This window comes from Odontesthes bonariensis, chromosome 7 (genome assembly GCF_027942865.1).
Source record: "Odontesthes bonariensis isolate fOdoBon6 chromosome 7, fOdoBon6.hap1, whole genome shotgun sequence".
In the NCBI taxonomy this organism is placed as follows: domain Eukaryota; kingdom Metazoa; phylum Chordata; class Actinopteri; order Atheriniformes; family Atherinopsidae; genus Odontesthes; species Odontesthes bonariensis.
In genome coordinates, this window is record NC_134512.1 from 22,778,146 (window position 1) to 22,801,177 (window position 23,032).

Here is a 23,032-nt window from a genome sequence, read left to right on the forward strand (position 1 = left end):
AAAAAAAAAAAAAAGACCTGCCATCACCTTGGTGCACGCCTCAGTGTTTTCAAACTAGGCATCATTCACCACACTCATCCACAGGCCTTTGGCCTTAACCCATGTTGAGGCTGCAGAAAAGCCTCTGAGCACTAGTCACAAACTGCAGGCTACCACAGCAACAAGGGTTACGGTGACATAAAGGGGCTTGACTGCAAAGCACGAGTTACAGTAGTGCCAGTCACAGCAGCTGTAGCTCATGGTGTAGACCGTCCCTTTGAGGCGGATGCTATGCCGCCGACTGCAGCTCTCTTCCAATATACAGCCTCTCGCTGACAGGGCAGTGTAGTTGCCGTAGCGACCCACTGCCTTAAAGCACAGCTCATTAGGAGGACACTCTGTCACAATAAGTTCAAATGTCTTCTCAGTCTCCAGGACGGGGCTGTAGTAGCAGTGCAAATTTCCACAGAGCAGCGAGGGTAGAAGAAGGTAAAACCAGAGTACAGCAACACGTAGAAGCCGCAACATGTTCTGCCTGAAAGATAAAGAAAAGCGCTGGATAACAGGTAAAAGCACGCACAGACTACCATTGATTTTGTTATACACCTCCATGAGGTAAGAACTCCTGAAGGATTTCAATATTGAAAACTATTCTGGTTTAGAGGTAAAAATGGGTCAGGTTTTAACACAGAAAACATCCAGGGATCAAATGGTCATTTTGCTTGGGAGGGAGCATACAGTCAGTCAACTTCTTTAAACAATTAGTAAAAGAAGTTTGTGGCTTCCTTTGTCATCTTCTGAAGCATAACATCATCCTTTCTGGAAGGAAAAGGCATAATTCTGTCTCAATTCCTTGGAGCCACAAAAATTATTGTCATACTTACTGGGATTCATGTAAATAGATATGAGGACAGGAGGGTGGGTATGAGTGGCATGTCCTGACATCTATCATCATAATAAGCAATGTTTTTTTTTTTATTAATCTAACATAATGCAGCTTCTATGAAACAACTTGATGATAAGAAGTAACTGTTGGTAGAATATTTTATTCTACCATGGTTTTCCCTGCTGCAAATCCACATCAGATCTTATTTTAAGTGTGCTTGGATTCTCGTAGCAGCACTGTTGTCTTTTCCTAAGTCATTATGCATTTCTCCTACCAGCTTACCTTACCTTAGCTCATGTTTCTCACTGAAGTCAAGCTAAAGTGCTTATAGAAATAAGGTTTTTATCTTTTAGCTCCATTTTCAGATTTATATTCATAATTCAAGTTGAATTTTTAGACTCTTCCTGTTATCGATGTGAAACTTCTGATTTTCTTCATATTTTCTGGAAGTGCCTGCAACACATGTAGTTGAATATTTATGACCCATTGCATCACCTCTTAGACATGACAATCACAAACAGTGAATAGTTTTCATCAGCTCTGCAGTAGCTAATGTGGGTTCACCTTAGCACAAAAGAAACAATACAAGTTATCTTTTGTCACTTATCATTGTGCTCCTTGCTTTTTTTTGTCCTCATCACTGACAAACTAAGCAAACATTTCAAGCTTTGATTTAGCCAAACCTTGCAAAGATGTTCATGATTTCCAATGGTTGTCCCATTGAAAATGGGAGCCTTTGTCAGGATAGAGACGAGCGCACTCCTTTTTTTTTTACCGTGTGTGTAACTTACCAGTTCATGTTAGAGATTTTAAATCCAGTCAGTCAAACCTTGTCAGAGCTTCTCCTGATGAATTCAACTTTCATTACCGACTCGAGATCTTCTTAAAACAGGCCCCACCTTCTATCACACCTGTTTGCAAAACACACATCAACTACACCAAATGGGAACTTAATCATGGCGCGTTTATTCTGCGACATTCATCAATAACTACAGAAATAATGCTAGCATTTACTTCAATATTCAAAGAGGATGGTTGACCAGCCCACCCTCTTCTTTCAATAACCTTAAAGAAGTCATAGAGAGCACAGTGACAGATTTCTCCCTCTTAATTGCATATAATTTTAACAAATTAGATTAAATTACAAAGTACAAACATTTGACTAAATGTTAGTCACCATTTTGAGACTTGGGGATATTAACTCTCTATGGCTAACAAGCCACCCCCCAGTCCGCAACACTATAAATGATCCTATTTTTAAAGATAGTTCATGCAGTTGTTGTTGTTGATAATGTGTAGTTTGCACATGAATCCCAAGGCTCCTCCGTCTGAATATTAGTGGCGTTATCCATTTTTGCTTTGATTATCCCCAGTAGCTTCTTCAGGTTGTTGTGAGATTTTGGCGCAGCGTTACATTTGTCTTTGCAGCAGCAAGTACGACTGACAGTGTATTCAACTCCTTTGTAAGAGACAGTTTCATGGGAACCGCAGAGTTCAGCGTCCACACAGCCCTGAGCAGACAACACGTGGAGGGAGCCATAGTGGCCTCTGGAGCTGGAGCAGCGCTGGTAAGGCAGACACTGGCTGGTGCTGTTTGTGCAGGAGTGGTTCTTATCCTGCAGGGGACAGAAGTAACACAGCAGGCTCTCCAGAGACAGAACTGGGGGGACGAGAGCAGAGACTAGAAGGATGAAGGTCAGGTGGAACCACAGTGAGCCCGACAGACACGCGTCACCGCCACTGTAAATCCACACACAGGTGTTTTAAATAGAAATGATACAGATTCAGAACATTTTTTGATTTTTGGCTGTATTTGTGTGTGTGTGTGTGTGTGTGTGTATCACCTGGTATTTCTTTGTGATCCCATGTTTTCATTAAACATGTGAGGATGCATCCACACCAAAGCCTCTGATTACCAATCAGAAACAGGTGTGCCTTTAAAGCCATTGCCCACATAATTGGAAAGACACACACAGAGAGAGAGAGATGCACAAGCTCACAAATCAAATTACTCCGAAACCGGATTTTTAATTTTTGATTTATTGGTCTGAAAAGACATATTGCCAGCTCCGTCTTAACATTCAATGTGATTTAAAAAGAAAAAAGAAGCAAAACACAGTACTGCAGTGCCATCTGGTGTCTGATGCAGCACAATGAACACACCACTGAGGAACAGGAAAAGGGTTTATCCAGGTTTCTTTAAAACCTCTAATTTGGTAATAATCAGTCTCCATTTAAGTTTATGCTGTGTGCCTTGTTTAGTGAAGGCAGATTTCATTTCCTGGTTGGACTCTGTCTTCTTGATGTCCAGCTCATGCGCTGTAGCCAGACGTTAAGGAGAGTTGTCTCTTCTTATACAAAGGCTCCTGTGAAGACAATCAAATTACACATAAATTGAAGGTTTCACTGCGGCACGGAAAATTAAATACACCAGGCTACCCATCGACAAGCACATTATAGCAATCTATTGCAGTCCAACATAAGTATGAAGTTGATAAATAGGGGCGGTCTGTGGCGTAGTGGGTACAGCAGGCGCCCCATGTACAAGAGGCTATAGTCCTCGCTGCAGCTGGCCTCGGTTCGAGTACTGCATCGGATGGCCCTTTGCTGCATGTTGTCCCCCTCTCTCTGCCCCCTGCTTCCTTTCTCTCTACACTGTCCTATCTACTAAAAGCCAAAAAAAAAAAAAAGTTGATAAATATTGTAAAGTAACTGAATTTAAATATTCATTAAAACTGCACATGAATAGCTTCTTAAAGAGGTTTTAGAGGTGTTGTTGTATTGGACTGTTTTAGATGTACTCATTACATCCTCTGTGCTTTGCTTACAGCCAGTTCGGCCTCCTCATCCTCTCTGCCAGATTCGCCCCACTCTTCCTGATCCTCTGCAGGGTCGTAGCTGTACAGAGGAATCAGCCGGTGGCGCAGCTCATCTAATCTGAAGAAGGAAAAGGAAAAGAAAAAGAAAATGAAAGGAGGCTGAATGGAGACAGAAGATAAAAGACACCACATTACTCTTAAGATGTTGTTGATACTAGAGAATGAGTGAAACCGCTCTACCTTGATCTTCTTCTGATATAAAAAACCTGAAAAACAAAGATTTACAACCTTAGATACTGAAATTATTTGTGCAATTATGTCATTACCCTTTTAAAAATATCAAGATGAAGATTCTTACCACTGCAACTATACATCCAATCAGTGTTAAAAGAACAAAGGGAATGAGAGCATAGTAACCAGGAAATCCAGGTTTGCTGTATGGGGGTGATATATGGGGAGTTGTGTTGTTCAAATTCATTCTTATTTGTGCTCAGTCTTCTGTTTCATGGGAGGCCTCCAGTCTGTGCGCCTCAGCTGACGCCTGTGTGACACATTCAGTGAAGAGCTGTCACTGTCATTCCTGCTAAAAGGTTGACGGTACAATTTTTTTTAACTCCGGAAAGGTTCAGAGTTGGAGCTACAAAGAGTCAAACAAAACACAGCTTACTCTGACATGTAGAATCCAAGAGGCAGTATAGAGGTTGTTGTATTTTGCAAATGAGTTGGAAAAGTCATTAACAAACAAACAAACCTTCTAACATTCCTCAACCATAAGGAAATGTAGACTTACTTTGTGCAGAGAGCGCCGAAACATGTTTCCTTCCTGCTGCTTTCATTTTATGTCACATGAGACACACTCACAGTTCTCTTGCATCTCAACCTGCTCCATGACATTCCTGAGTGAGGAGTGTATGAGATGAAGTTTGCTGGTAGTCGAACTGGAAAGATATTGAATCCCATTTACAGTGCTGTGCCAAAGTTTTTGGCATTAAAAGTAAAGTGAAAACTCTTCCAAAGACAATGCGTGAAGAAAGTGCGGTAAACAGAAACAACCAAAATCATTTTAAGCAATGTTTAGTAGATCATTAGAGTGCTCTGAGTGGTAGAGATGGTGAATGTGCCTGTACATTTTTCATTCTTCAATATTTAAAATAAGTGAGATGTACTTGTCTGATATCAAAGCACTGAAAATGTAATGTTTCGTTTTCACCAGCAGAGGGAACGTTAATGTTGTGGGCTGCAAGAGAGGAAGTGGGAGAGGGGGAGGGACCGTGGGAGGGGTGAGGAACCATAGTTGAGACCCTTTCCAGAACTTCTGCAGTACAGGTTTAACTTGCTTAGCATGCCTTCAGTGACAAATTCACCTTGACTCAGGATGGGACTCCGGTTATTGGAGCTTTAATGGTAAGATGAACTTTCACTATGCTGGAACAGATCAATCTTAGGATTTAGAATTATAAGCAAGCTGCTTTGTGATTTATCAGAGATGTTTGATGTCCAAAAAAGTCCAGTTTTATTGTATCAAAGTAGAGCTTTATATCAAACTGTAATGATAACTTAATGGATCTATTGAATGTGTAATGTCTCACAAAAACGTAGCAAAGCATTGCTATAGACTTGGATTTAGTGGCGCCCTCTGCTAGATTTCCTGTTAAGATTTGAAAGCTTGTTAATGATTAGCCCAACACCAACCCTCAGGTTCAGTTTAACTCCACTCATAAAAGAGCTTACTTCTGCTTACTTCCTGAAGTAAGTGACACAAACTGATGTAACTGAAACCTAATCTGTCACTGTTTTGTTTTTTCTCTCCTTTTCCTTTTTTTAGACACCATCTCATAGTCTTTCAATGTCTGTCCTGCTGTGAAGTGAGCAACCAGGAAGGATAGTACAAAACCCTAAAATCTAATGGATCCTCCTGAAAGAATAAATCCACCACTCCAAAGACAAGATGCAAGCATCACTGATCTTCCAATGCCTCTGAGAGATGATCTGCAAGACTCACATCTTTATTATGAAGTCTTTCCTAATGTATATGAGAGAACTTTGGATGGACTCTTGTCCCCAACTGAATTCCAACCCAAACCACCAGGGATAGGAGATCATGGGGATACCAACCACCAGGGCACAAATGGCCCTACACCACTTCCACGCAGAACCCGGGCTCCCAGTACGCCCGCTGGACCGAGCCGTGTACCCCCTCCTCTTCCCCCCAGGATAAAACCACCCTTGAACGGGAATAATCAGCTTTCCTGTAAACTAATTCGCTCCAAGACACAAGTAGACACTCAGGTAAGTGTTCCCCCTCGTTTTCTCTCAATGAAAACAAGAAGCTCTTCTACAAATTAAAACAAGAAACTATGGAAGTAACCTTTTTTTTTTTTTGTTTCTTCCCCCCTCTTAAGAATCCATGGACTATCAGCCTAATAGACTCTCCAGATGGCAGCACCAAGGCGCTGGCTTGTTTTTCAGCCGCAATATCCAAGTAAGGCAATGACCAAAGTTAAGTTTTAGTCATGTAAATGAGACAAACATAAAATTCTATGCAGTGAATTTAAAGGTCTTTATCTGAGATTCTGCTTTCTATAAAACTGGAATCAGTAAAAGGTAACTTATAGTCAGTTTTTTTTAGTTGTTACATATTTTTCATTCTTTACTTTCACGCTAGCAACCTGTGTTTATTGTTTTTGCTATTTCCGGCAGACTGACGTTGAAGTACAAGCACTCAGATGGTCTTCATAACTCTGGTGTGGTGTGGGGTCGATTGTTACACATCCACCCAGCATTGCTGCAGCAGGTGGAGGTGGAAGTTAGTGTGTCCACTGAGGAGGACAATAACCAGCTTCCCATACCCACAGCAGGTGAGATACTCACGTCCTTGCTTCACCCTCACTTTACACTTCACACAGGCAAATCCACGGCAAAAGGGCCGCTCCAACTGATCTAACCCTCTGGGTTCCTGTGATACATTCTTACTTTAAAATTCATGGGAAATTTTCTTTTAACTTATAAATATTAATTTCAACGATCCCGAAGCCTTTCTCTAAATACTTTTGACTGGATGACCATCTCTCTGAGCTAACTTTTTGTGATTCTGTTAAGCCTCACCATCCCTCATTTTTACACTTCAGATTTGTTCAGAATATTAATGAATTCAAAGGGATAATTTGCAAGACACAAATCGCTGCTGAACATTTAAGAGTAAATATATTTACAATTGTAAATCATTCACAAACTAAATTAAAAACCGTATATCTTCATGAAATCCGTCCCAGTCATAATAAATGTAGCTGTATCACGAGTAGAAGGAAATCAATTCTACGTTTTTTTTAGGGTTCTAGTGGATAATTAGCACAAATTTCCACTCAATCCTATGAATGATGAGGGCCTGGTGAAATTCTGAGGTTTGACATCGGGAACGCATTACACCAGTTTTAAAATCGCTGCATTGGCTCCCCGTGCATTTCAGGATTGATTTTAAGGTTCTTTTAGTTGTTTATAAATGTCTTAATGGTCTTGGGCCTTCTTATCTATCTGATCTGTTTTTAAATTATCTGGTACCGGCCTTTTAGTTGTTCCTAAAGTTCGAACAAAAACTAATGGTGAGACGTCGTTCCACTATTATGGACCTCAGGGCTGCAGAGAATGTTGATGTTTTTAAAAAGAGGCTCAAGACCTACCTTTTTAGTTTAGCTTACAGCTGAATTTTATTTCATTTATTTATTATTGTGTATATATATATATATATATATATATATATATATTATTTTATTTGTTTATTTAATTTTATTAGTATTATTTTTTTTGTTTTAGTTTACTTTTATCTATTCATCCATTATTTAAAATATCTATTTATTTATTATTATTATTATTATTATTATTATTTTTTTTTTTTTTAAATTCTTTTATTACTTATTATACACTTATTTATCCAGTGTTTTTCCTCATGGAGATCTTCCACATCGGGGACTATGCCCACTCGGTCTGTGGGGTCATTACTGTGGGGATCGCCCTGGTTCGTTGTGGCTGGGGGATCCTGCACTGCAGCCCTGGCTGTGGTGTGGATGCCGGCCTGCCCTGATCTGAGCGATTCCCCGTGGTGGTGGCCTCTGTGGTCATTGGTGGGCTGGCTCCCGGTGTGGACAGATCCCCAAGATACCGTTTCCTCACTTCAGCGTCAAGTCAGATTTTAATGTTGATTTTAATGTTGATTGTTGTTGATATTGATGTTGCTCATGTTGGGGTGGTGGGGGGGTAGTATGTGTGCAGTGTGGTTGTCGGTGGGATGTTGTGTGTGAGTTTATGCATGAATTGATTTGATTATTGATTTTATTATGTAAAGCACTTTGTGCTGCTTTTTTAGTATGAAAGGTGCTAAATAAATAAAGTTTGATTTGATTTGATCAGAATTAATGTCGTTTTCAGTTTGTAGATGAAATGATCTTGGAGGGTTAGGTGTGTTGTGAATGACCCAAAAAGCAAACAAAGGGCCTTTCAATTGCATTTATGGATGTAAAATGGACAATTTTAATTAGTTACAATTTTTATCACGTTTTGTCGTTGAGGTTTATCGTTGAGAATTGATCAACTTTTTAGTAATGCAGCAAGCAGCTTTGGATCTAACTTACATTTAACTGGACACAGAAATATATGGGTAATGAAGACATCATTAATAGTGAGTTGTGATGTGAAATGTCGAAATAGAAGGCTCTACAGTTGTACAGCAGTTCCATGTTGAAGTGTTTGTTATTGTGATACCAAAACTTTTGATCCATGAATGTAATAAATCACAGTCTCTTTGAAGAGCTCAGCAGCTCGTTGGCAAAAGTCTGTGGACTCTGAACTCTGATCTTTTATTCAGTGAACAGGAAGGTGAAGAGTCTGATTGATGAGATCTTACAGCTGCTGGACTTCGCTCCCAACATGAGAGGGGATTATGTTTTAAAGCTTTGTGACTCAGAGGAGTATCTCAGAAAGTGAGTCTGTCAGTCTTTTTGTTCAAATCACTAATCCACTTTGATGTTCTGTACTATTTACTGTACACTCTCCCACCTGTTTGTGTAGTGATGAGCTGCTTGGTATGCATGAGACCGTTCAGATCTATTCCAAGTTAAAACTTGTGCTGCACCTTCGACTAGTCCACATGAACAACCTCAAACACCATCTGGCCAGAAATGTAAGTCAGTTCAAACTCCTTCTCTGATCCCTCACAGTAATGATCATGTACCAGATGCCTTATCAAGTCAACTTTGACTCAAAATACTCCTTTTAAAATCACTCGTGTTTGGCCCTTGGCAAGCTTGTTGTCATCATCAGGGCTATTGTAGCTGTAAAAGCCTCCACCTTGAGTTCTTGACTTTGTTCTCTTTACACAAAACGTCATGACTGCTGGCATTAAACTGCAAGAATTGAACAGAATGGAGGTGAACATGCTATGGATTTGTTTTATATAACATGTATTTTATTTGCTATATAGTCAATTTTATATAAAAAACAATCAATAATAAACTAGAATTGATCCTACACAGCAGTCAATGTTTTAAGCTGTGTTGCTTCTTTAAGGCCGAAGACAACGGAACCGAATGCCAACTGTACAAGTTCCTGTGTCCAGTCGGTGTCTACAACACTAACAAGTAAGCTGTTGAGTCTTCCTGCATCACACATCACCTTTGTGAAATGCTTTCAACAACAACTGTTCAGTGTGCGTAGATCCAACCAGGTTCTGTTTACAGAAAACAGTTGGAGAGGTGGCTTTACTTGGTGGTTCACTACCAGTTGCGCATCAGTGTTTGTTTTATCACTCCTTCTCTCACAGGCTGAGCCTGGAAGAGCTGATCAAACGCTACGACAAAGCAGTGGCAGAGCTCATGATAAATAAGGTCAGCAGATGTAAAATAACCAGTGATGAATCTTTTTGTGTCATTGTCTGTATTTTTCATCTCAGAAACTGACTTTCTAATACTTTCACTCACCTAAGACTTATCTTATCATGTCTGTAGTCCGGGATGAATGTTAATGTGATTGCGAGCAGTATTCGCACCATCAGTAATCTTCTGTGCGGGGTATCAAGTCAAGACTTAGAGGATGCCATCGGCAGGATCAACAGAATCAAACCCATCACTCTGGTATGATGTCACATACAATGTTTTCAGCCATTTGCTGTGTTTTACTTGTGTAATCACCCTTTGAATTTACCTTAAAGTCACTATTTGACTTTTTGTGTGATCCTTTTTAAACAATGAAACCATAAAAATTAAAAAAAATCAGACAATACCTCTGCATGCCACTGATCAGCGACACAAACGGCATCTCTGTATTTGTTTTACAGAGTCCAGATGAGGTGTTTGAGTGTGAAGCTGGTGAGTACCTCATTGATGTGTATGACTCTATGGTTCGGAATAATGATTAGAAAGGCGTACGCAAAGCTTTGGTCCAGATTCTTGTCGCAGCAAAAAGTGAAATGGTCACATAAATTCAAGCTATTGATCTGTGTCTACAGAAAATATTTTTTTATTTTTTGATATGTTAAGGCACACATAACTAACTCTTTAAAATAAAACATAGTGTTACAGCATTTTGTGAAATAGTCACATATTAATTGTTGCATCGCATTTTAGAGGTGAAAAAGTCAGAACCCATTGGTTATTACACATCTAAGAGTGCAAAGATGGCGTTATCTTGCAGCGAGGTCATTTGCAGGTTAAACACAGTAACACTCAATATAATGCATATAAGAATTCGTGTTCCATTACATAATAATACCATAATATTAATCAACTCAAAAGAAACAAGAGAAATAGTAACTTCATCTGTAAGACATCAGCCTGCGTTTGCACACAACGTGAGTTTAAAACGAAGGCATCATAAACAATCAAAACATGTTTCTGCCATGGTTCGCACGTGTGGTGACCAAGTGCTGCTTTCACTCTCTGTGAAACTTGAGAGAGAACAGTGGAGAGATTTTGACAGTAAGACAACATGGCATCATCACAAACAGTTGTGGAGGGGAGGGGTCTGGTTACAAGTCCCACCCTCAGGTTAAGAGGTCTGCCAAATAAAATTTCAAATGGGCTGAGATTCACTCTAGCTCTGGTTTTCATCCTCATATAGGTGAGCACAATGGGTAATGCTTTTGTCCACGGCAGACCCGTTTCTTCACAAAATTGGGCTAACTTGGACTTTAATTTCTTCCGTTCAGCTGGTGTAAGTTCAACAAAGTCCATCATTCAATGTTCAAAGGGTCTTTCTGGTGGAGGGTGTATATTACTTTTCCTGCATTCTGTGTGGCACAAACCATACATGACTGACAGTATTTTTGAGCTGAACCCTTTTGTGAACCAATGAGCAGTGAGTGCATTCACCCCTTTTGACACATGGTCTAACCCATGTGTCAATTTTGCAAAATGAGGGAAAAAGTGTTGAGGAGACAGGGTTTACCATCAGGTCCCAGCCAAACACCATCTGTATGAGTTGCACCAGCGGAGGACCAAATGCGTTTTTCATGTGCAGAAGCAAACGTTTGCAAAGCATGGAGATCTGTGAGGGTGTCTTCCACTTGCAAACAGGAAGAGAGTTAGCTGCCTGGTTAGCTGCAGCATCAGCTCTGGCATTGCAACAAGCAACAGGATTTCCTGAGTTAGTGAGGACCAAAATTGCTGTAGGCAAAAGACAGCTTTCTCTGCAGCTGCCACAGCACAAAGAGAACCAGGCAGGCCTGCAGCCACAGGGTCCAATTTTGCTGAGAAATAAGCCAAAGGCCTTTGCCTGCCCCCCATGTTCCTGCATAAGAACAGATGTCATACAACCATGCTTCTCATCAACTGCCTGTATGAAAGGTTTATGAGGATCTGGGATGCCAAGAGTGGGAGCTGTTTGAAGAGCTTAAGCTGGGTGAAGGCTGACTCAGCCTCAGGAGTCCATGGAACACGATCAGCTGACTGGAGGCCTTTACCATGGATAAGAGCACCTGAAGGAAACTCAAACTCAAAAGCAAACCAAAACTGTCTGAAAAAAAAATGGCAGAGAAAAATGCGTTAGAAAGGTCAACAACTGAGAAAAACTGTGCATCTGATGGAATTTGAGACAAAATAGTGTGTGGATTGGGCACAGTGGGAGCACCTGGCTGAAATGCAGCATTCACGGCTTGGAGGTCCTGTACAAAGCGCCATTCATCTGGCTGGCCAGCATCTCTAATCTTTTTAACAGGAAACAATGGAGTGCGCACAGGTGAGTTTTCAGAGGGAACAATGATGCCTGTTTTCTGAAGAGATTGAAAAGCAGGATTAATCTCTTTAATTGCTACAGGCTTCAAATGGTATTGTTTATTTACACAGGTGATTTAAAAAAAACAATCATGGTCAATGCACAGAGAAAAGGTTGAAAGCTTCACTCATATTAAAACCAAGCCAGAAACCTGGGTGTCAGGTTTGTAACTTTGGTTATAAAGTCAGCCTACTGTCATCTCAAGAATATTTCAAGAATCAAAGGATTGATGTGTCAGAGTGAGTTGGAAACATTAGTTCATGCATTTATCTTGAGCAGACTGGATTATTGTAACAACCTACTCACAGGTTGGTTGCAAAACTCAGTCAGACAGCTGCAGCTGATTCAGAATGCCGCTGCTGGAGCCCTCAATAAGACCGAGTAACTACATCATAGCACACCGGTTCTGAAATATTTCCACTGACTCCCTGTTCAGCAAAGAATGGATTTATAAATACTGCTGTTGGTCTATAAAGCGTTAAATGGTTAAGGACAAAGATACGGTTCAGATGTTCTGGTTCTCTATGACCCTCCTCGGCAGCTTACATCTTTCAGAAAAGCTTTACCATCTGTCCTCTGAGCTAGGACTAATCAAGGGAAAGCTGCTCTTAGTTTTTATGCACCTTTTATGCAGCATCAACTCCCAAAGAACTGCAGATCTGCAGAATCTCCTCTATCTTTTTAATCCCATCTTAAGACTTATCTTTTTACCATTGCATTTGGTTAATGTCTCACTGTACTGTGCTTGTTTTTATCTTGTTTTTATCTTGTCTTATTTTATTTTTATTGTTTAATTATATGCCTTTTAGCTTACTTTTATTACATCTTATTCTTTATCATCAAATGTATTTTTGTAATTGCTTTCGTTCGTCTAAGCACTTTAAGCAAAGTCTAATGACTTTGTTAGAAAAGTGTTACATAAAAAAGGTTTTGGTTTAATTGATTGATCATAGCCCCTCAACTAAACTCACAAAACATGCTGTCCACAAGAACCAGAAGTCCTTTTGAAAAAGATTACTTTGACAATCATATTAGATGTAATGAAGAAAAAAAAAACATCATGTCTTTTGTATTCATTAGCATGAATACAAAGTTCTCTACTTGCTACTTCATAGAATAAAACATGACCTGATTTCTAAAACACTGCAAGATTATCTCCTTGAAACAAGCTGAAAAGTGTTATTTTCTCCTGCATATTTATGCATTTCCTTGTTAAAGAGAAGTTAGGGAGGCTTCCCCCTTCCCAAAAAAGTCTCATGTCCTCTAATTGGTCAGCTCCAATCAGTCCTGATCAGGTCCCACTCGGCTCTGGGCAAAGCTCTAGCATTGGATGCAAAACCAATAAAACGTCTGGGAGCAGGAACAGTTGTCAACATTTCAAAATAATTTTCCAAAGCGTAACAGACTCTAAAATATTGGGAATACCGACAAAACTAAAAAAAAATTTAATTGTAGGGTCGGATGCAGATACAAAAATATAAACATCAAATTTGATTTGATGAGGATTTTAAAGATGAAATATTTTTTTATCACTTGAATCCAAAATGACCTTTTAATTTCAATTCTTTTACATTGTCAAAATCCCAGCTTGTGAAATTGTTTTGTGACCAGCTAAAAATGTTGAGATTCTTTGATTGTCTCTTTTGAGGTCTGTTGACAAATTTCCAGTGATACGAGAGCTATGGGAAACCCTTCAGCTTTCAGCCTTCAGGCATTAACATTTCAGCTGTCTGAACTTTATCTTTATTCCAGCTGCGATGACGCTCCATGGGGCGCTGCTAAAAATGCTGCAGATCTACTTTGACAACTTCCATTCAAACTTCAGAGTCCAGAGGATAATTGGGGCCCCAGAAACCTGTGATGTTGACAACAATCATGAAATCTTGCAGTTCAATATTGCCGCTCTCTACAAGCTACAGCCCACCTGGATAACTACGTATGTGCACATTCATAATCGAACACATGCACAGTGCGCTCACACACACATATTGGCACTAATGTGTACACACAAACGCAATTGTTGACCATATCCTTTACATTTTTGTTTTGTTTTCTCTTTGTTTTTCATCAATTTAGTTATGAGTCCTTTTCAGTCTCCTGTGACTTGACATATGGAGAAACAAATATCTGTGACACTGGCATTTCTGAAAACATCAGCACCGCCCTGTCATATGGAAACAAGATCCAGTGTAACCGGATGTAAGGGTTGAATGTGTTCCTTACTGGAAATGTACATGTTTATTGCATATAACTTCTTCTTCTTCCTTGTTCACATAAGAATAAGGCTTCATTAAGAAGAAATTGAATGTTTGTGTGGATGTTTACTCTTTTGTTCAAAGTAAAAGGAATTAAAACTAAAAGTGCAAAAGATTTAAGGGGCAAAATATGCCAACTAACAATGTTCAGAGAAGAAGGGACATTTATGCCTTAATGTGTCTGTTTGTAATTGTCAGGATGGTGTTCCCTGTCCCAGTAAATCAGCTTCCATATGAGTGCATGCTGACGTTTCGCCTCAAAGGCTCAAAGCGAGGCAAAACCCCAGAGCTTTTGAGTTGGGCTGTACTACCTCTGTACAATGACAGGTAGGCTCTCAACAGAGTTTATTCCTTTGTACCATCCTCGAACGTTTTTGTAGTAGAAAAGTAAAGTAATGTGCTAAGGGACATAATTAAAATGGGTGGAGTGCCCAACACATCTGCAAATCATATTTCATAAAATATTTCTTTGTCAGCCTGGGAGCCCTGAATGAAGGTAAAATGAGTTACGTATAATGTGTACACTGTGCGTTTAGGACTCTGGTAGGAGGATCTGTCCTGCTCAGCATGTCCACTCTAGCTGAGCTGCCTTTTCCTCCTTCCCCTGCCCTCTCTGACAGCCACAGACAGGCCATGGGGGTCATACTGCAGGTCAGCATTACAAACCAATTCAACCCCATGTTGACCAAATGACACATATACATGCTCAAACATTCCTCCTACTTCCGTTCCCTAGCTTGAGTTCCAAGATGAGTTTGAGTGGGAGTATCAGAGACCTATTGCTCTCCCAGGGTCGACCACGTTCAGTCAACCGTGTGACGTAGTGCAACGGAAAATGTTGAACGTTTCTAAGAAGCATTGCCTCTGCTTGTGAGTAGAATGAGTTTTTTTATTTTTTTTATTTTTTTTTTATTACAAAGATCATCAACCGTAACAATAACTACATCACAACAAAAATTTGAAAATTGTTTCTTCTTCACTAGTCTGACGAAAAATGAGAAGGCTTTCCTGTGGAGTAAATGTTACTGCAGTGACAAAGGAAGCACCTTCCTCCACCTGGTGCTCGGTGGAGTACCCCGATGGCAGCCTGAAGACTTGACAGAAATCTATACAGTTGTCGACAACTGGCTCATCCATCTACCTGAGGAGGCCCTCTTCTTGCTCACTGACAGGTAGGATGTTTTCATGCAGGGAGATATGAGCAGAGTCATGGTGTAAAGCTGCTAAGACCAAAGATAATTTGTGATACATGGAGAAATGTTTGTTGTGTTATTATTTTCATCTCATATAGCTTAAGTGAATTACAATCCAGGGTTATTGTAAGATATGTGCATTTTGCAAAGGGGTGAGAGAAAATATTATACACTGTACCATAAGTGAGTTCCTGTTTCCCACAGTCTTGTTTATATCATAAAAACATCTTTTCCAGTTTTCCTGATCAGATTGTACGAAAGGCTGCGGTTCAGTATTTTGAACAGATACCAGATGGAGAACTGGAGGTGTTTCTGCCACAGTTGGTCCAGGTGAGCTAAGTAACATGCATTTGTAACTTTTATAAAGAATTCTATCACAGGGACAAAACATGGCATTCATTTTGAACACTTACGAACAAGACCGGGATAATGTTTAACAGCTTTGAGCCATCGCAGTTTAAATTTAAGAACAGGTGGGACGTAGTTTGGTGGGTGTTTGATCAGACCTCATATCCTGCAGGCTCTGAAAAGTGAGTGGAAATTGGATGGACCTCTGGTGATGCTTCTGTTGGAGAGATCCCTGAAGAACATACGAATCGCCCAGCAGCTCTACTGGTTAGTCATAAAAACCAAAAGCCCTCATCTTAAAGCTCCCATCTCATTTATTTATTTTACATACACTCACAAGCATAGCAACTGTTACATACACATAGATTGGCTCAATTATTTCATCAAAATGAATTGAACAAAGAATTCAACTGGTGAACAAAGAAAAATCTGGAGCACTCCACGGATCTTGGTTGATATTCTTAATATATGCTAATCTTTAGTACATGATTTATGTCACCTACGAACCAGGATGTTAATTATACGTGCATTTAGATGTTGAGATGTTTACATCAAGATCCCCCATGAACAAGATTCATGAACTCATTTATGTGGCCTAAACGTAATAATAATCAAAGCAGTGTATATGTGTGATGCTTTTCCTCATATGTGATGAATATTGATTACTGCAGTAAGTGAAACAATGTACAGGATTGTTCTCCTTTTTATCCAACCTGTGCTTTCCTGACATACCTGTCATGTTTTCGAACTGAAAAGGTACACAGAGACCTTTTCAAATCCCTGTGTTAACATAATTGACGTTTGAATATACTGGCAGGCTGCTGGAGGATGCCCTTACTGACTCCTACTATCAGAGCTGGTTTAGTAAAGTTCTGGGTGCCTTGCGGCACTGTTGTGGTCGAGCACTGAGGCAGGAGCTGGATCATGAAAATCGCCTGGTTCGTGTGCTTGTTCACGTAGCTGAGAAAGTTCGCACTGCAGACAAAGCGCAACGTAAGGTCTGTTAAAAGATCTCTTGAATCCATTCGTCATAATTCTCACTGGCCTGTAAGTCCTTATGTCTATGAATGTAAAAAGAACTTTATTTAGTAAGCTTTTAGTGCTATCATATGCTTTTGTCTGCAGAATGTTTTGAACAAAGAAAAGATGCGTATTGATGACTTCTTCAAAGGTGGGATCAGCTGTTGTTTACCACTGGATCCTGCAGTCACTGTGAAGGCAATAAACCTGGATGTAAGAACGTCACACAACAAACTACACATCATCGCTCATCACTCTAACGCGCACACACACACATTAGACAACAGTTCCAAAGGGGTGTTTACTCTGTGATATGTTACATCCAGGATTGTAAGTTCTACAACTCCAATGCTGCTCCTTTGGGGATCTCATTCATCTGTAACGACCCTCTGGCCAAGAGCTTCAGTGTCATCTGCAAGGTGGGTGATAACATAAAACTTTATTGAGCTGTGTGGGGTTTGTGCTTGATTCCCCTTCAAGGAAAACAAAGCAAAGCTCTCATACAAATGTGTTGTTCAGACAGGAGATAACCTGCGTCAGGACATGCTGGTCCTTCAGATAGTCCGTGCGATGGACTCATTGTGGCTCCAGGAGGGACTGGACCTGCAAATGATCACCTACAGGTGTCTCTCAACAGGCAGAGCTCAGGGTAAGGAGACATTAATAGCTCATACCTCATGAATTCATGTTTTGGATTAATCCACACCTACATCCTTTATGGTTGTCAGGCCTGGTGGAAGTAGTGCCGGAAGCGGTGACTCTGGGAAAGATTCATCAGGAGTGGGGTCTGAGTGGGACATTTCGAGAGGACTCACTGGAGAAATGGTTTCACATGTGGAACAAAACTAAGGAGGACTATGAGAAGGTTATGCCTTTACTTCACCTAACATTTTGTTGTTATGGATTTTTGCCACATTGTGTAACCCTCTTCTGCTGTGTCTGTGCAGGCTGTGATGAACTTCATCCACTCATGTGCAGGGTGGTGTGTGGCCACCTTCATCCTGGGGATCTGCGACCGCCACAATGACAACATCATGTTGAAGCACAGTGGACACATGTTCCACATTGACTTCGGCAAAATCATGGGCAATGCACAGAAGTTTGGAAGCTTTAAAAGGCAAGTTGACAAGAAAGTCAATTCTGCGACGCTATCGTTGTACAAGCAAGAGGGTACATGAAAGTTTAAGTCAGAGACGACACTATGAATCAACAGCAACTGTCTCCCACTCAATAACAGGGACAGATCACCTTTCATCTTCACGTCCGAGATGCAGCACTTCATCACAGGTGGAGGGAAGAAGCCTCAGCGCTTGCATCGCTTTGTGGAGCTCTGCTGTGAAGCTTACAACATAGTCAGAGGGCGCTCTGCTCTGATACTCAGCTTGCTGGAGCTGGTAAGACTTTTTTAAACAACACCCAAAGCGTGAACTTCCCGGCAATTTCTAAAAACAAAAAATACGAGGTAAAATATGTATACTTTCTTGATGTGAATTTCCAGATGCTTCGTGCAGACATGCCGGAGCTGAAGGACTCCAATGACCTGCAGTACGTCCAGAACAACCTCAGACCTCATGACACAGAAATGGAAGCCACCTCCTACTTTACAAAGTAATTCAATGTACCACATACATTATTACAGTTGGTCTTCCTGACATTAGTTTTAATTCTGCAACTGCATTAATCTGGTGGTTGTGTTGCCCTTGATTTAGGAAAATTAAGGAGAGCATGGACTGTGTTGCAGCTAAGTTTAACTTCTTCACACATGCAATGGCTCAAGGGAAGAAACAAGCGTCGCCACGCCGAGACTCAGTCCCTGCTCCCAACAGCAACATCCAGGAGGCTGTCATACTGGGATACTCTGACAAGGGGAAAAATGTGGTGAGGCTGCACGGTGCTCTTTGTGTTGTGGTGATTGAGAAAAAGTTTGGCTCATTGTACATTGTACTGAGATTTCGCCTGATGCACCAGAGAGCTTTGAGTCAGATCTTAATAGTCTGGAGACCTGATAAAACAGCCGTTAGCTGACAGCAGGTTCACACACTGTTGATTTGAGGGAAATAAGTCTGAGCACTTGGATTGACAGCATGTGTGTGTGTTTGTTGTCACTTAACAGCCTCCTAGGCAGCAGTGGTGCATTCAGAAAGTCTAAGCCTCTTTTCCCAGAGTCAAATGGAGTGTTACTGTTGATGATGTTTGTTGGCATTTCACTGCTCTTTGATCAGAGGAAGTTTCCTTGTGTCAGGTTTAGTCATTTGAAGGCACAGTGGAGCACAGAAATTACCCGGGTACTTAGACTGAGCATAAAAGATTCAGGGCTTCACATGAAGGGCTTTCATAAGAGCAGTGCTTTCAACTAAACCATAAATAGTTAATACTTAATACTGTTAACCTGCCTGTGAGATTCATCACAGTCTCTGAGTTATAAACCCTTTCTTCTTATTCATTTACCCTGACAGCTTAAATAAGACTGTTTGTTTGGTGTGAATTGCAGGTCTATGATATGAGAATAACCATAGATGATGGTTTTCTGACCAGTGAGAAGACATTTGGGCAGTTTGAACTGATCCACAAGCAGCTGCAGAAATATTTCATTGAATCCAAGCTGCCTCAGTGAGTTACCACCCCGCTCGCTTTGCATTTTATCTTGTGCCTCAGCTTGTTTTATAATAAAGATAGCTTGTTGCATCCCTTTTTACTCCCTTGTTAGGTTTCCTAGCTGGTATCAGATCCCATTCACCCCACGAAAGAAGATGTGTCAGCTGAATGATTACCTAAAAGAGCTTTTTGAGGGACCATGCAAGGGAGTACGTTTTTTCTTCCTGGTCGTACTGCATCTTTGGTTGATTTCTCATTGTGATCACGAATGTCTGCTTCTTATTTGAAACACCTCACTGTGTTACCTGCAGGATGAGTATGTGTGCAGCTTGTTTCTGGATGGCCCCAACAAAGCGTGCGAAAGTGTGGCAGCAGGTAATTGTCAGAAGAAAAAAACAGCTAAAGAATGATTGTGCTGATATCACTTTATTTACAACATATGCCATGCTGTGATGTTCTGGCACTGGTTTGTTGTAGGAGCCTGTCCTCAGATCCAACTCTGCATCTCTTACTCTAACTGCAAGCTCTTAGTTTTGGTAAAACACCTAAAAAACATTGTGAGTTTAATTTAATATTATCAACAATTTTTTTTTTAACAATGAAATAAAAGATGATGTGCTCATAAGCAGACGGCCCCCTTTTTCTCTGTTTTCAACAGAAACATGCAAATGGCTCTAACCCCGATGCCTATGTGGTCACACGTCTGAGACCAGACCCTCAGCAGAGCTCAAAGAGGAAGACAAAGGTGGTCCGCAATAATGACAGCCCCACCTTCAATGAGCTGGTATCTCCCAACCTTTCTATCCTCTGTCCATATTTATCACAACCTTTGTGTATATCTTTGGTATACCATTACATTCATTGTGTTTTTTTTTTTTTTTTGGACAGTTCTCCCCTTTTTTTCAATATATTACATAGTTTTGTTATGCATTTAAGAAATTACAAAGCGCAAAGTTCATTTTGAAGGCAGTTATTCTTCCACAGGAGATACTGCTCCTGAACAGTCTGTAAAACCTTGTCAACCAGGTTTTTCCTCTGTGACTTATGCCATCATGTAACGTATCTTAAGTCTTAAAAAGCAGCTGGTTTTGTATGCCTTCAAAGGCTGCCTCACAGTCTGACATGTTTACTTACTAGCTACAATCCCACCTGCTAACTCTAACTATAAAAATGTTTAAGCCACAAGCAAAGCAGAGTTGATTATCCATTGTTGGCTGCAAGAGTAAATATAAGATGCCTGCACTTGTGATATGACTGAGTTTCCTTAGCATTTAGAGAATGCTGCTGGCTTTATTGTGGCTTCCATTGACATACTTTAAGATCTTTTCACTCAGTGAAGCTCTGGAGCAAAAAAATCTCCCAGAGCTATTGAATTTGGGTTACAGAGCCTGACCTCTTTTTTGGTTGGGCTAGTTGGCTAATCAGAGCAGACTGTACTAAAATAAAGTGTTTCAAATAAAGGGTGAAGAGAAGGGCTGCAGCGGTGTACAGTAACAAGCATTAAGTTTTCTTGATAAGCTAAATGTTTATCATATTAGGTGAATCATTAGCAGATCAGGGGGTCAAGCTCTGCCCACATATTGGTTCATAAGCTGGTCTCAACACCAGCCCACATCAGCTAATTGTATGTATACCCTGGCTGCTTCCTCCAAAAGCTGCTTTAGAGACCCCCTTTACCTCCACACCTCAGCTTAATCCATCTCATATTTGCAGTTCTGCTCTACTCAGGGGTCTTTTCTTGTCTTGGGTATTTCTTAGTCGCATGTGAAAGTGCAGCTGAGGAAGAGACCCCAGAACAGAGCTATACCACTTAATGTTAATCTTGATAAACTACAGCAATAATCGAACATGGTTATGTTCATTTTGACAACGGTGGTTCTACCTGACACCGGTTTTATTGAATAAAATTAGAAAACATGCTGTATAGTTTTTTTTGCAAATAAAGAAATGGTAAAGTAACTCAGTGCTATAAATTAAAATAAAACTGAAAAAGTAAATTGTTGGAGAATCAATGCATTTTAACTGAAATAATCATTTTAAGACTTCTGAATAGAGACCTGTTTGATCGCTGAAGTGTCTGTCTCATCTTCACAGCTGACGTATGACTATGTCCCGCTGCTGTATGGGGTGCAACTGGAAGTCACAGTGAAGAGCAAGAGAACCAAGAGGACTTTTGTTGCTGCAGCCAGCATTAAACTGGAGGAGGACATGCTTGACAAGGAGATGTGGTTTCCCCTCTCAAACTGTTTACTCTGAGAGCTGCACTTTAGGCCTGCGGCCAGCAGGGGGTGTCATCACACTGAGGGAGCAAATCCGTTCAGACGTTCTTTTTTTTTTTTTCAACTCTCAAAGAGACACAGAGTCACCTTAGGATGTACAATGAACACTAAACAATGTGTGTCATTTATACTGTTTATGACATTATAACTTCTTCACTACAGATTTAAAATCACTGACAGTGGACGTGGTGTTTGGATGAAGTTACAAAGCTGAGATCCAGATGTATGGGACTGTTTACTGTGTAAAGAACAATTTAGCTTATCATTGTTTTCCAATTAAATGTTAATTAAATGGGTGTTACCCTGGTGATGGGGCGGGAAAAAAAAGAGCATGTTGCTCATCTTACTTGCACTTTTATTCATACCCTGTATTTGTTTGCCTCTCTCAGAGTCAAAACATGCATGTTTATCTATGTGGGGTGGAGACTGTTGCTGTGACAGATTAGGCAGGGGGGGACGTTTAGAGCTGGCTGCTTGTTACCTGTCCAGACTCAGTGTGTTTGTCCCTTCAGGCTGTGTTAACTGGATGTCCTTGACCAGTGGAATTGAAGCGTGAGTGAGGGAAAGGGTTGAGGAGAGTGTGTGAGCAGGATGACAACGGCCTCTCTGGCCGGAGGGGTTGAGTTCACACTGCCCCTCACTCCCTCCGCTGTCTTATCCATCAGTGACATTCAAAAACGATTGAGCACATGCATGCACAAACGCACTAAGGCATACTATCACACGGCAACACAAATGCCCCTGAAAACACACCCACATACGTGCACGCTCACACTTTTCTGGCTAAGGACGGCCTTCATGCCATCTTAATGCCATCTCCATCTTGATGGGACTGCTGACCCATACTTTCCTTTTCCTCATCAAAGGATTTAGTGATGAACAAGGATAGAAATAGACTTCCCTGCACTGGATTTGGTTCAATAATGTATACCTCTTTGGAGACTATTAATAATATTCCCTGATGGGTCTGTCTCTGGGAAATAGGATTTGAAGAAAATGCATTCGCTACTCTTTGATAATTGTATTCATGGAGTAAAATTGGTATCCCTCACCAGTTTTAGTCTTAATATATGAGTTTCATCTATTATTTTGGAGGCGATGATTAATAGAAAAAAAAAGATTTCTTATAGTTTGGTAAGATCTTTTGAACAGCTGACTTCACCACAAAAATTCCTTTAATAATTGCATCAGTTATTACTCCTGCAATATAGTTTGTTTCTCCAGGGATTTCTCGATTACATGACAAATGCAAGCATAGAATTATCATTTTTTTGTCTTTTCAGCCCTGTTGGAATCCTCTGGTTCCTTTTCAGCTCAAAGTGCAGCCAGTAGAAAAAAGGAACATCTATTTTTGGACAATAAACTTGTATTTATATCTAACAAAATAGTGCTTTGTGAT

General features: G+C 40.4%; 2 protein-coding genes across 3 annotated transcripts; one reads left to right on the plus strand and one right to left on the minus strand.

Annotated features, from left to right (window-relative positions):
• Positions 1-2,861: 2,861 nt before the first annotated feature.
• LOC142384726 (small integral membrane protein 29-like) lies at positions 2,862-4,582 on the minus strand. 2 transcript variants are annotated; one of them, XM_075471024.1, is made up of 5 exons: positions 4,475-4,582; positions 4,043-4,321; positions 3,925-3,950; positions 3,694-3,802; positions 2,862-3,231 (listed from the first exon to the last, which is right to left on the minus strand). In XM_075471024.1, the coding sequence occupies exons 2-5, from the start codon at positions 4,160-4,162 to the stop codon at positions 3,178-3,180; spliced, it is 309 nt and encodes a 102-aa protein (XP_075327139.1). In that variant the 5' UTR covers positions 4,163-4,321; positions 4,475-4,582; the 3' UTR covers positions 2,862-3,177. The 2 variants fall into 2 exon arrangements, with proteins under 2 accessions (XP_075327139.1, XP_075327140.1); XM_075471025.1 differs by having other exon boundaries at positions 4,043-4,225; positions 4,475-4,581.
• Positions 4,583-4,986: 404 nt separating this feature from the next.
• pik3c2g (phosphatidylinositol-4-phosphate 3-kinase catalytic subunit type 2 gamma) lies at positions 4,987-23,011 on the plus strand. Its single transcript, XM_075470126.1, has 33 exons — positions 4,987-5,088; positions 5,510-5,973; positions 6,087-6,166; positions 6,385-6,542; positions 8,543-8,657; positions 8,746-8,857; positions 9,244-9,314; positions 9,497-9,560; positions 9,681-9,806; positions 10,010-10,040; positions 13,696-13,879; positions 14,020-14,142; positions 14,397-14,525; positions 14,735-14,849; positions 14,935-15,068; positions 15,182-15,370; positions 15,628-15,721; positions 15,912-16,006; positions 16,557-16,737; positions 16,865-16,972; positions 17,086-17,178; positions 17,279-17,408; positions 17,488-17,624; positions 17,707-17,876; positions 17,997-18,153; positions 18,258-18,367; positions 18,469-18,637; positions 19,251-19,369; positions 19,467-19,563; positions 19,666-19,729; positions 19,832-19,911; positions 20,013-20,138; positions 21,449-23,011. The coding sequence occupies exons 2-33, from the start codon at positions 5,590-5,592 to the stop codon at positions 21,608-21,610; spliced, it is 4,107 nt and encodes a 1,368-aa protein (XP_075326241.1). The 5' UTR covers positions 4,987-5,088; positions 5,510-5,589; the 3' UTR covers positions 21,611-23,011.
• Positions 23,012-23,032: the final 21 nt, after the last annotated feature.

What these genes read in the sequence shown, in the direction of transcription:
- LOC142384726 (XM_075471024.1), bottom strand. Translation starts at nt 4,162, where the DNA reads ATGAATTTGAACAACACAACTCCCCATATATCACCCCCATACAGCAAA. An exon ending in TTGGATGTATAGTTGCAGTG is followed by an intron (nt 3,951 to 4,042) that starts GTAAGAATCTTC and finishes TTTGTTTTTCAG; the next exon opens with GTTTTTTATATCAGAAGAAG. An exon ending in ATGAGGAGGCCGAACTGGCT is followed by an intron (nt 3,232 to 3,693) that starts GTAAGCAAAGCA and finishes TTGTCTTCACAG; the next exon opens with GAGCCTTTGTATAAGAAGAG.
- pik3c2g (XM_075470126.1), top strand. Translation starts at nt 5,590, where the DNA reads ATGGATCCTCCTGAAAGAATAAATCCACCACTCCAAAGACAAGATGCA. An exon ending in CCATGGGGGTCATACTGCAG is followed by an intron (nt 14,850 to 14,934) that starts GTCAGCATTACA and finishes TCCGTTCCCTAG; the next exon opens with CTTGAGTTCCAAGATGAGTT. An exon ending in GCTTCAGTGTCATCTGCAAG is followed by an intron (nt 17,179 to 17,278) that starts GTGGGTGATAAC and finishes TGTGTTGTTCAG; the next exon opens with ACAGGAGATAACCTGCGTCA.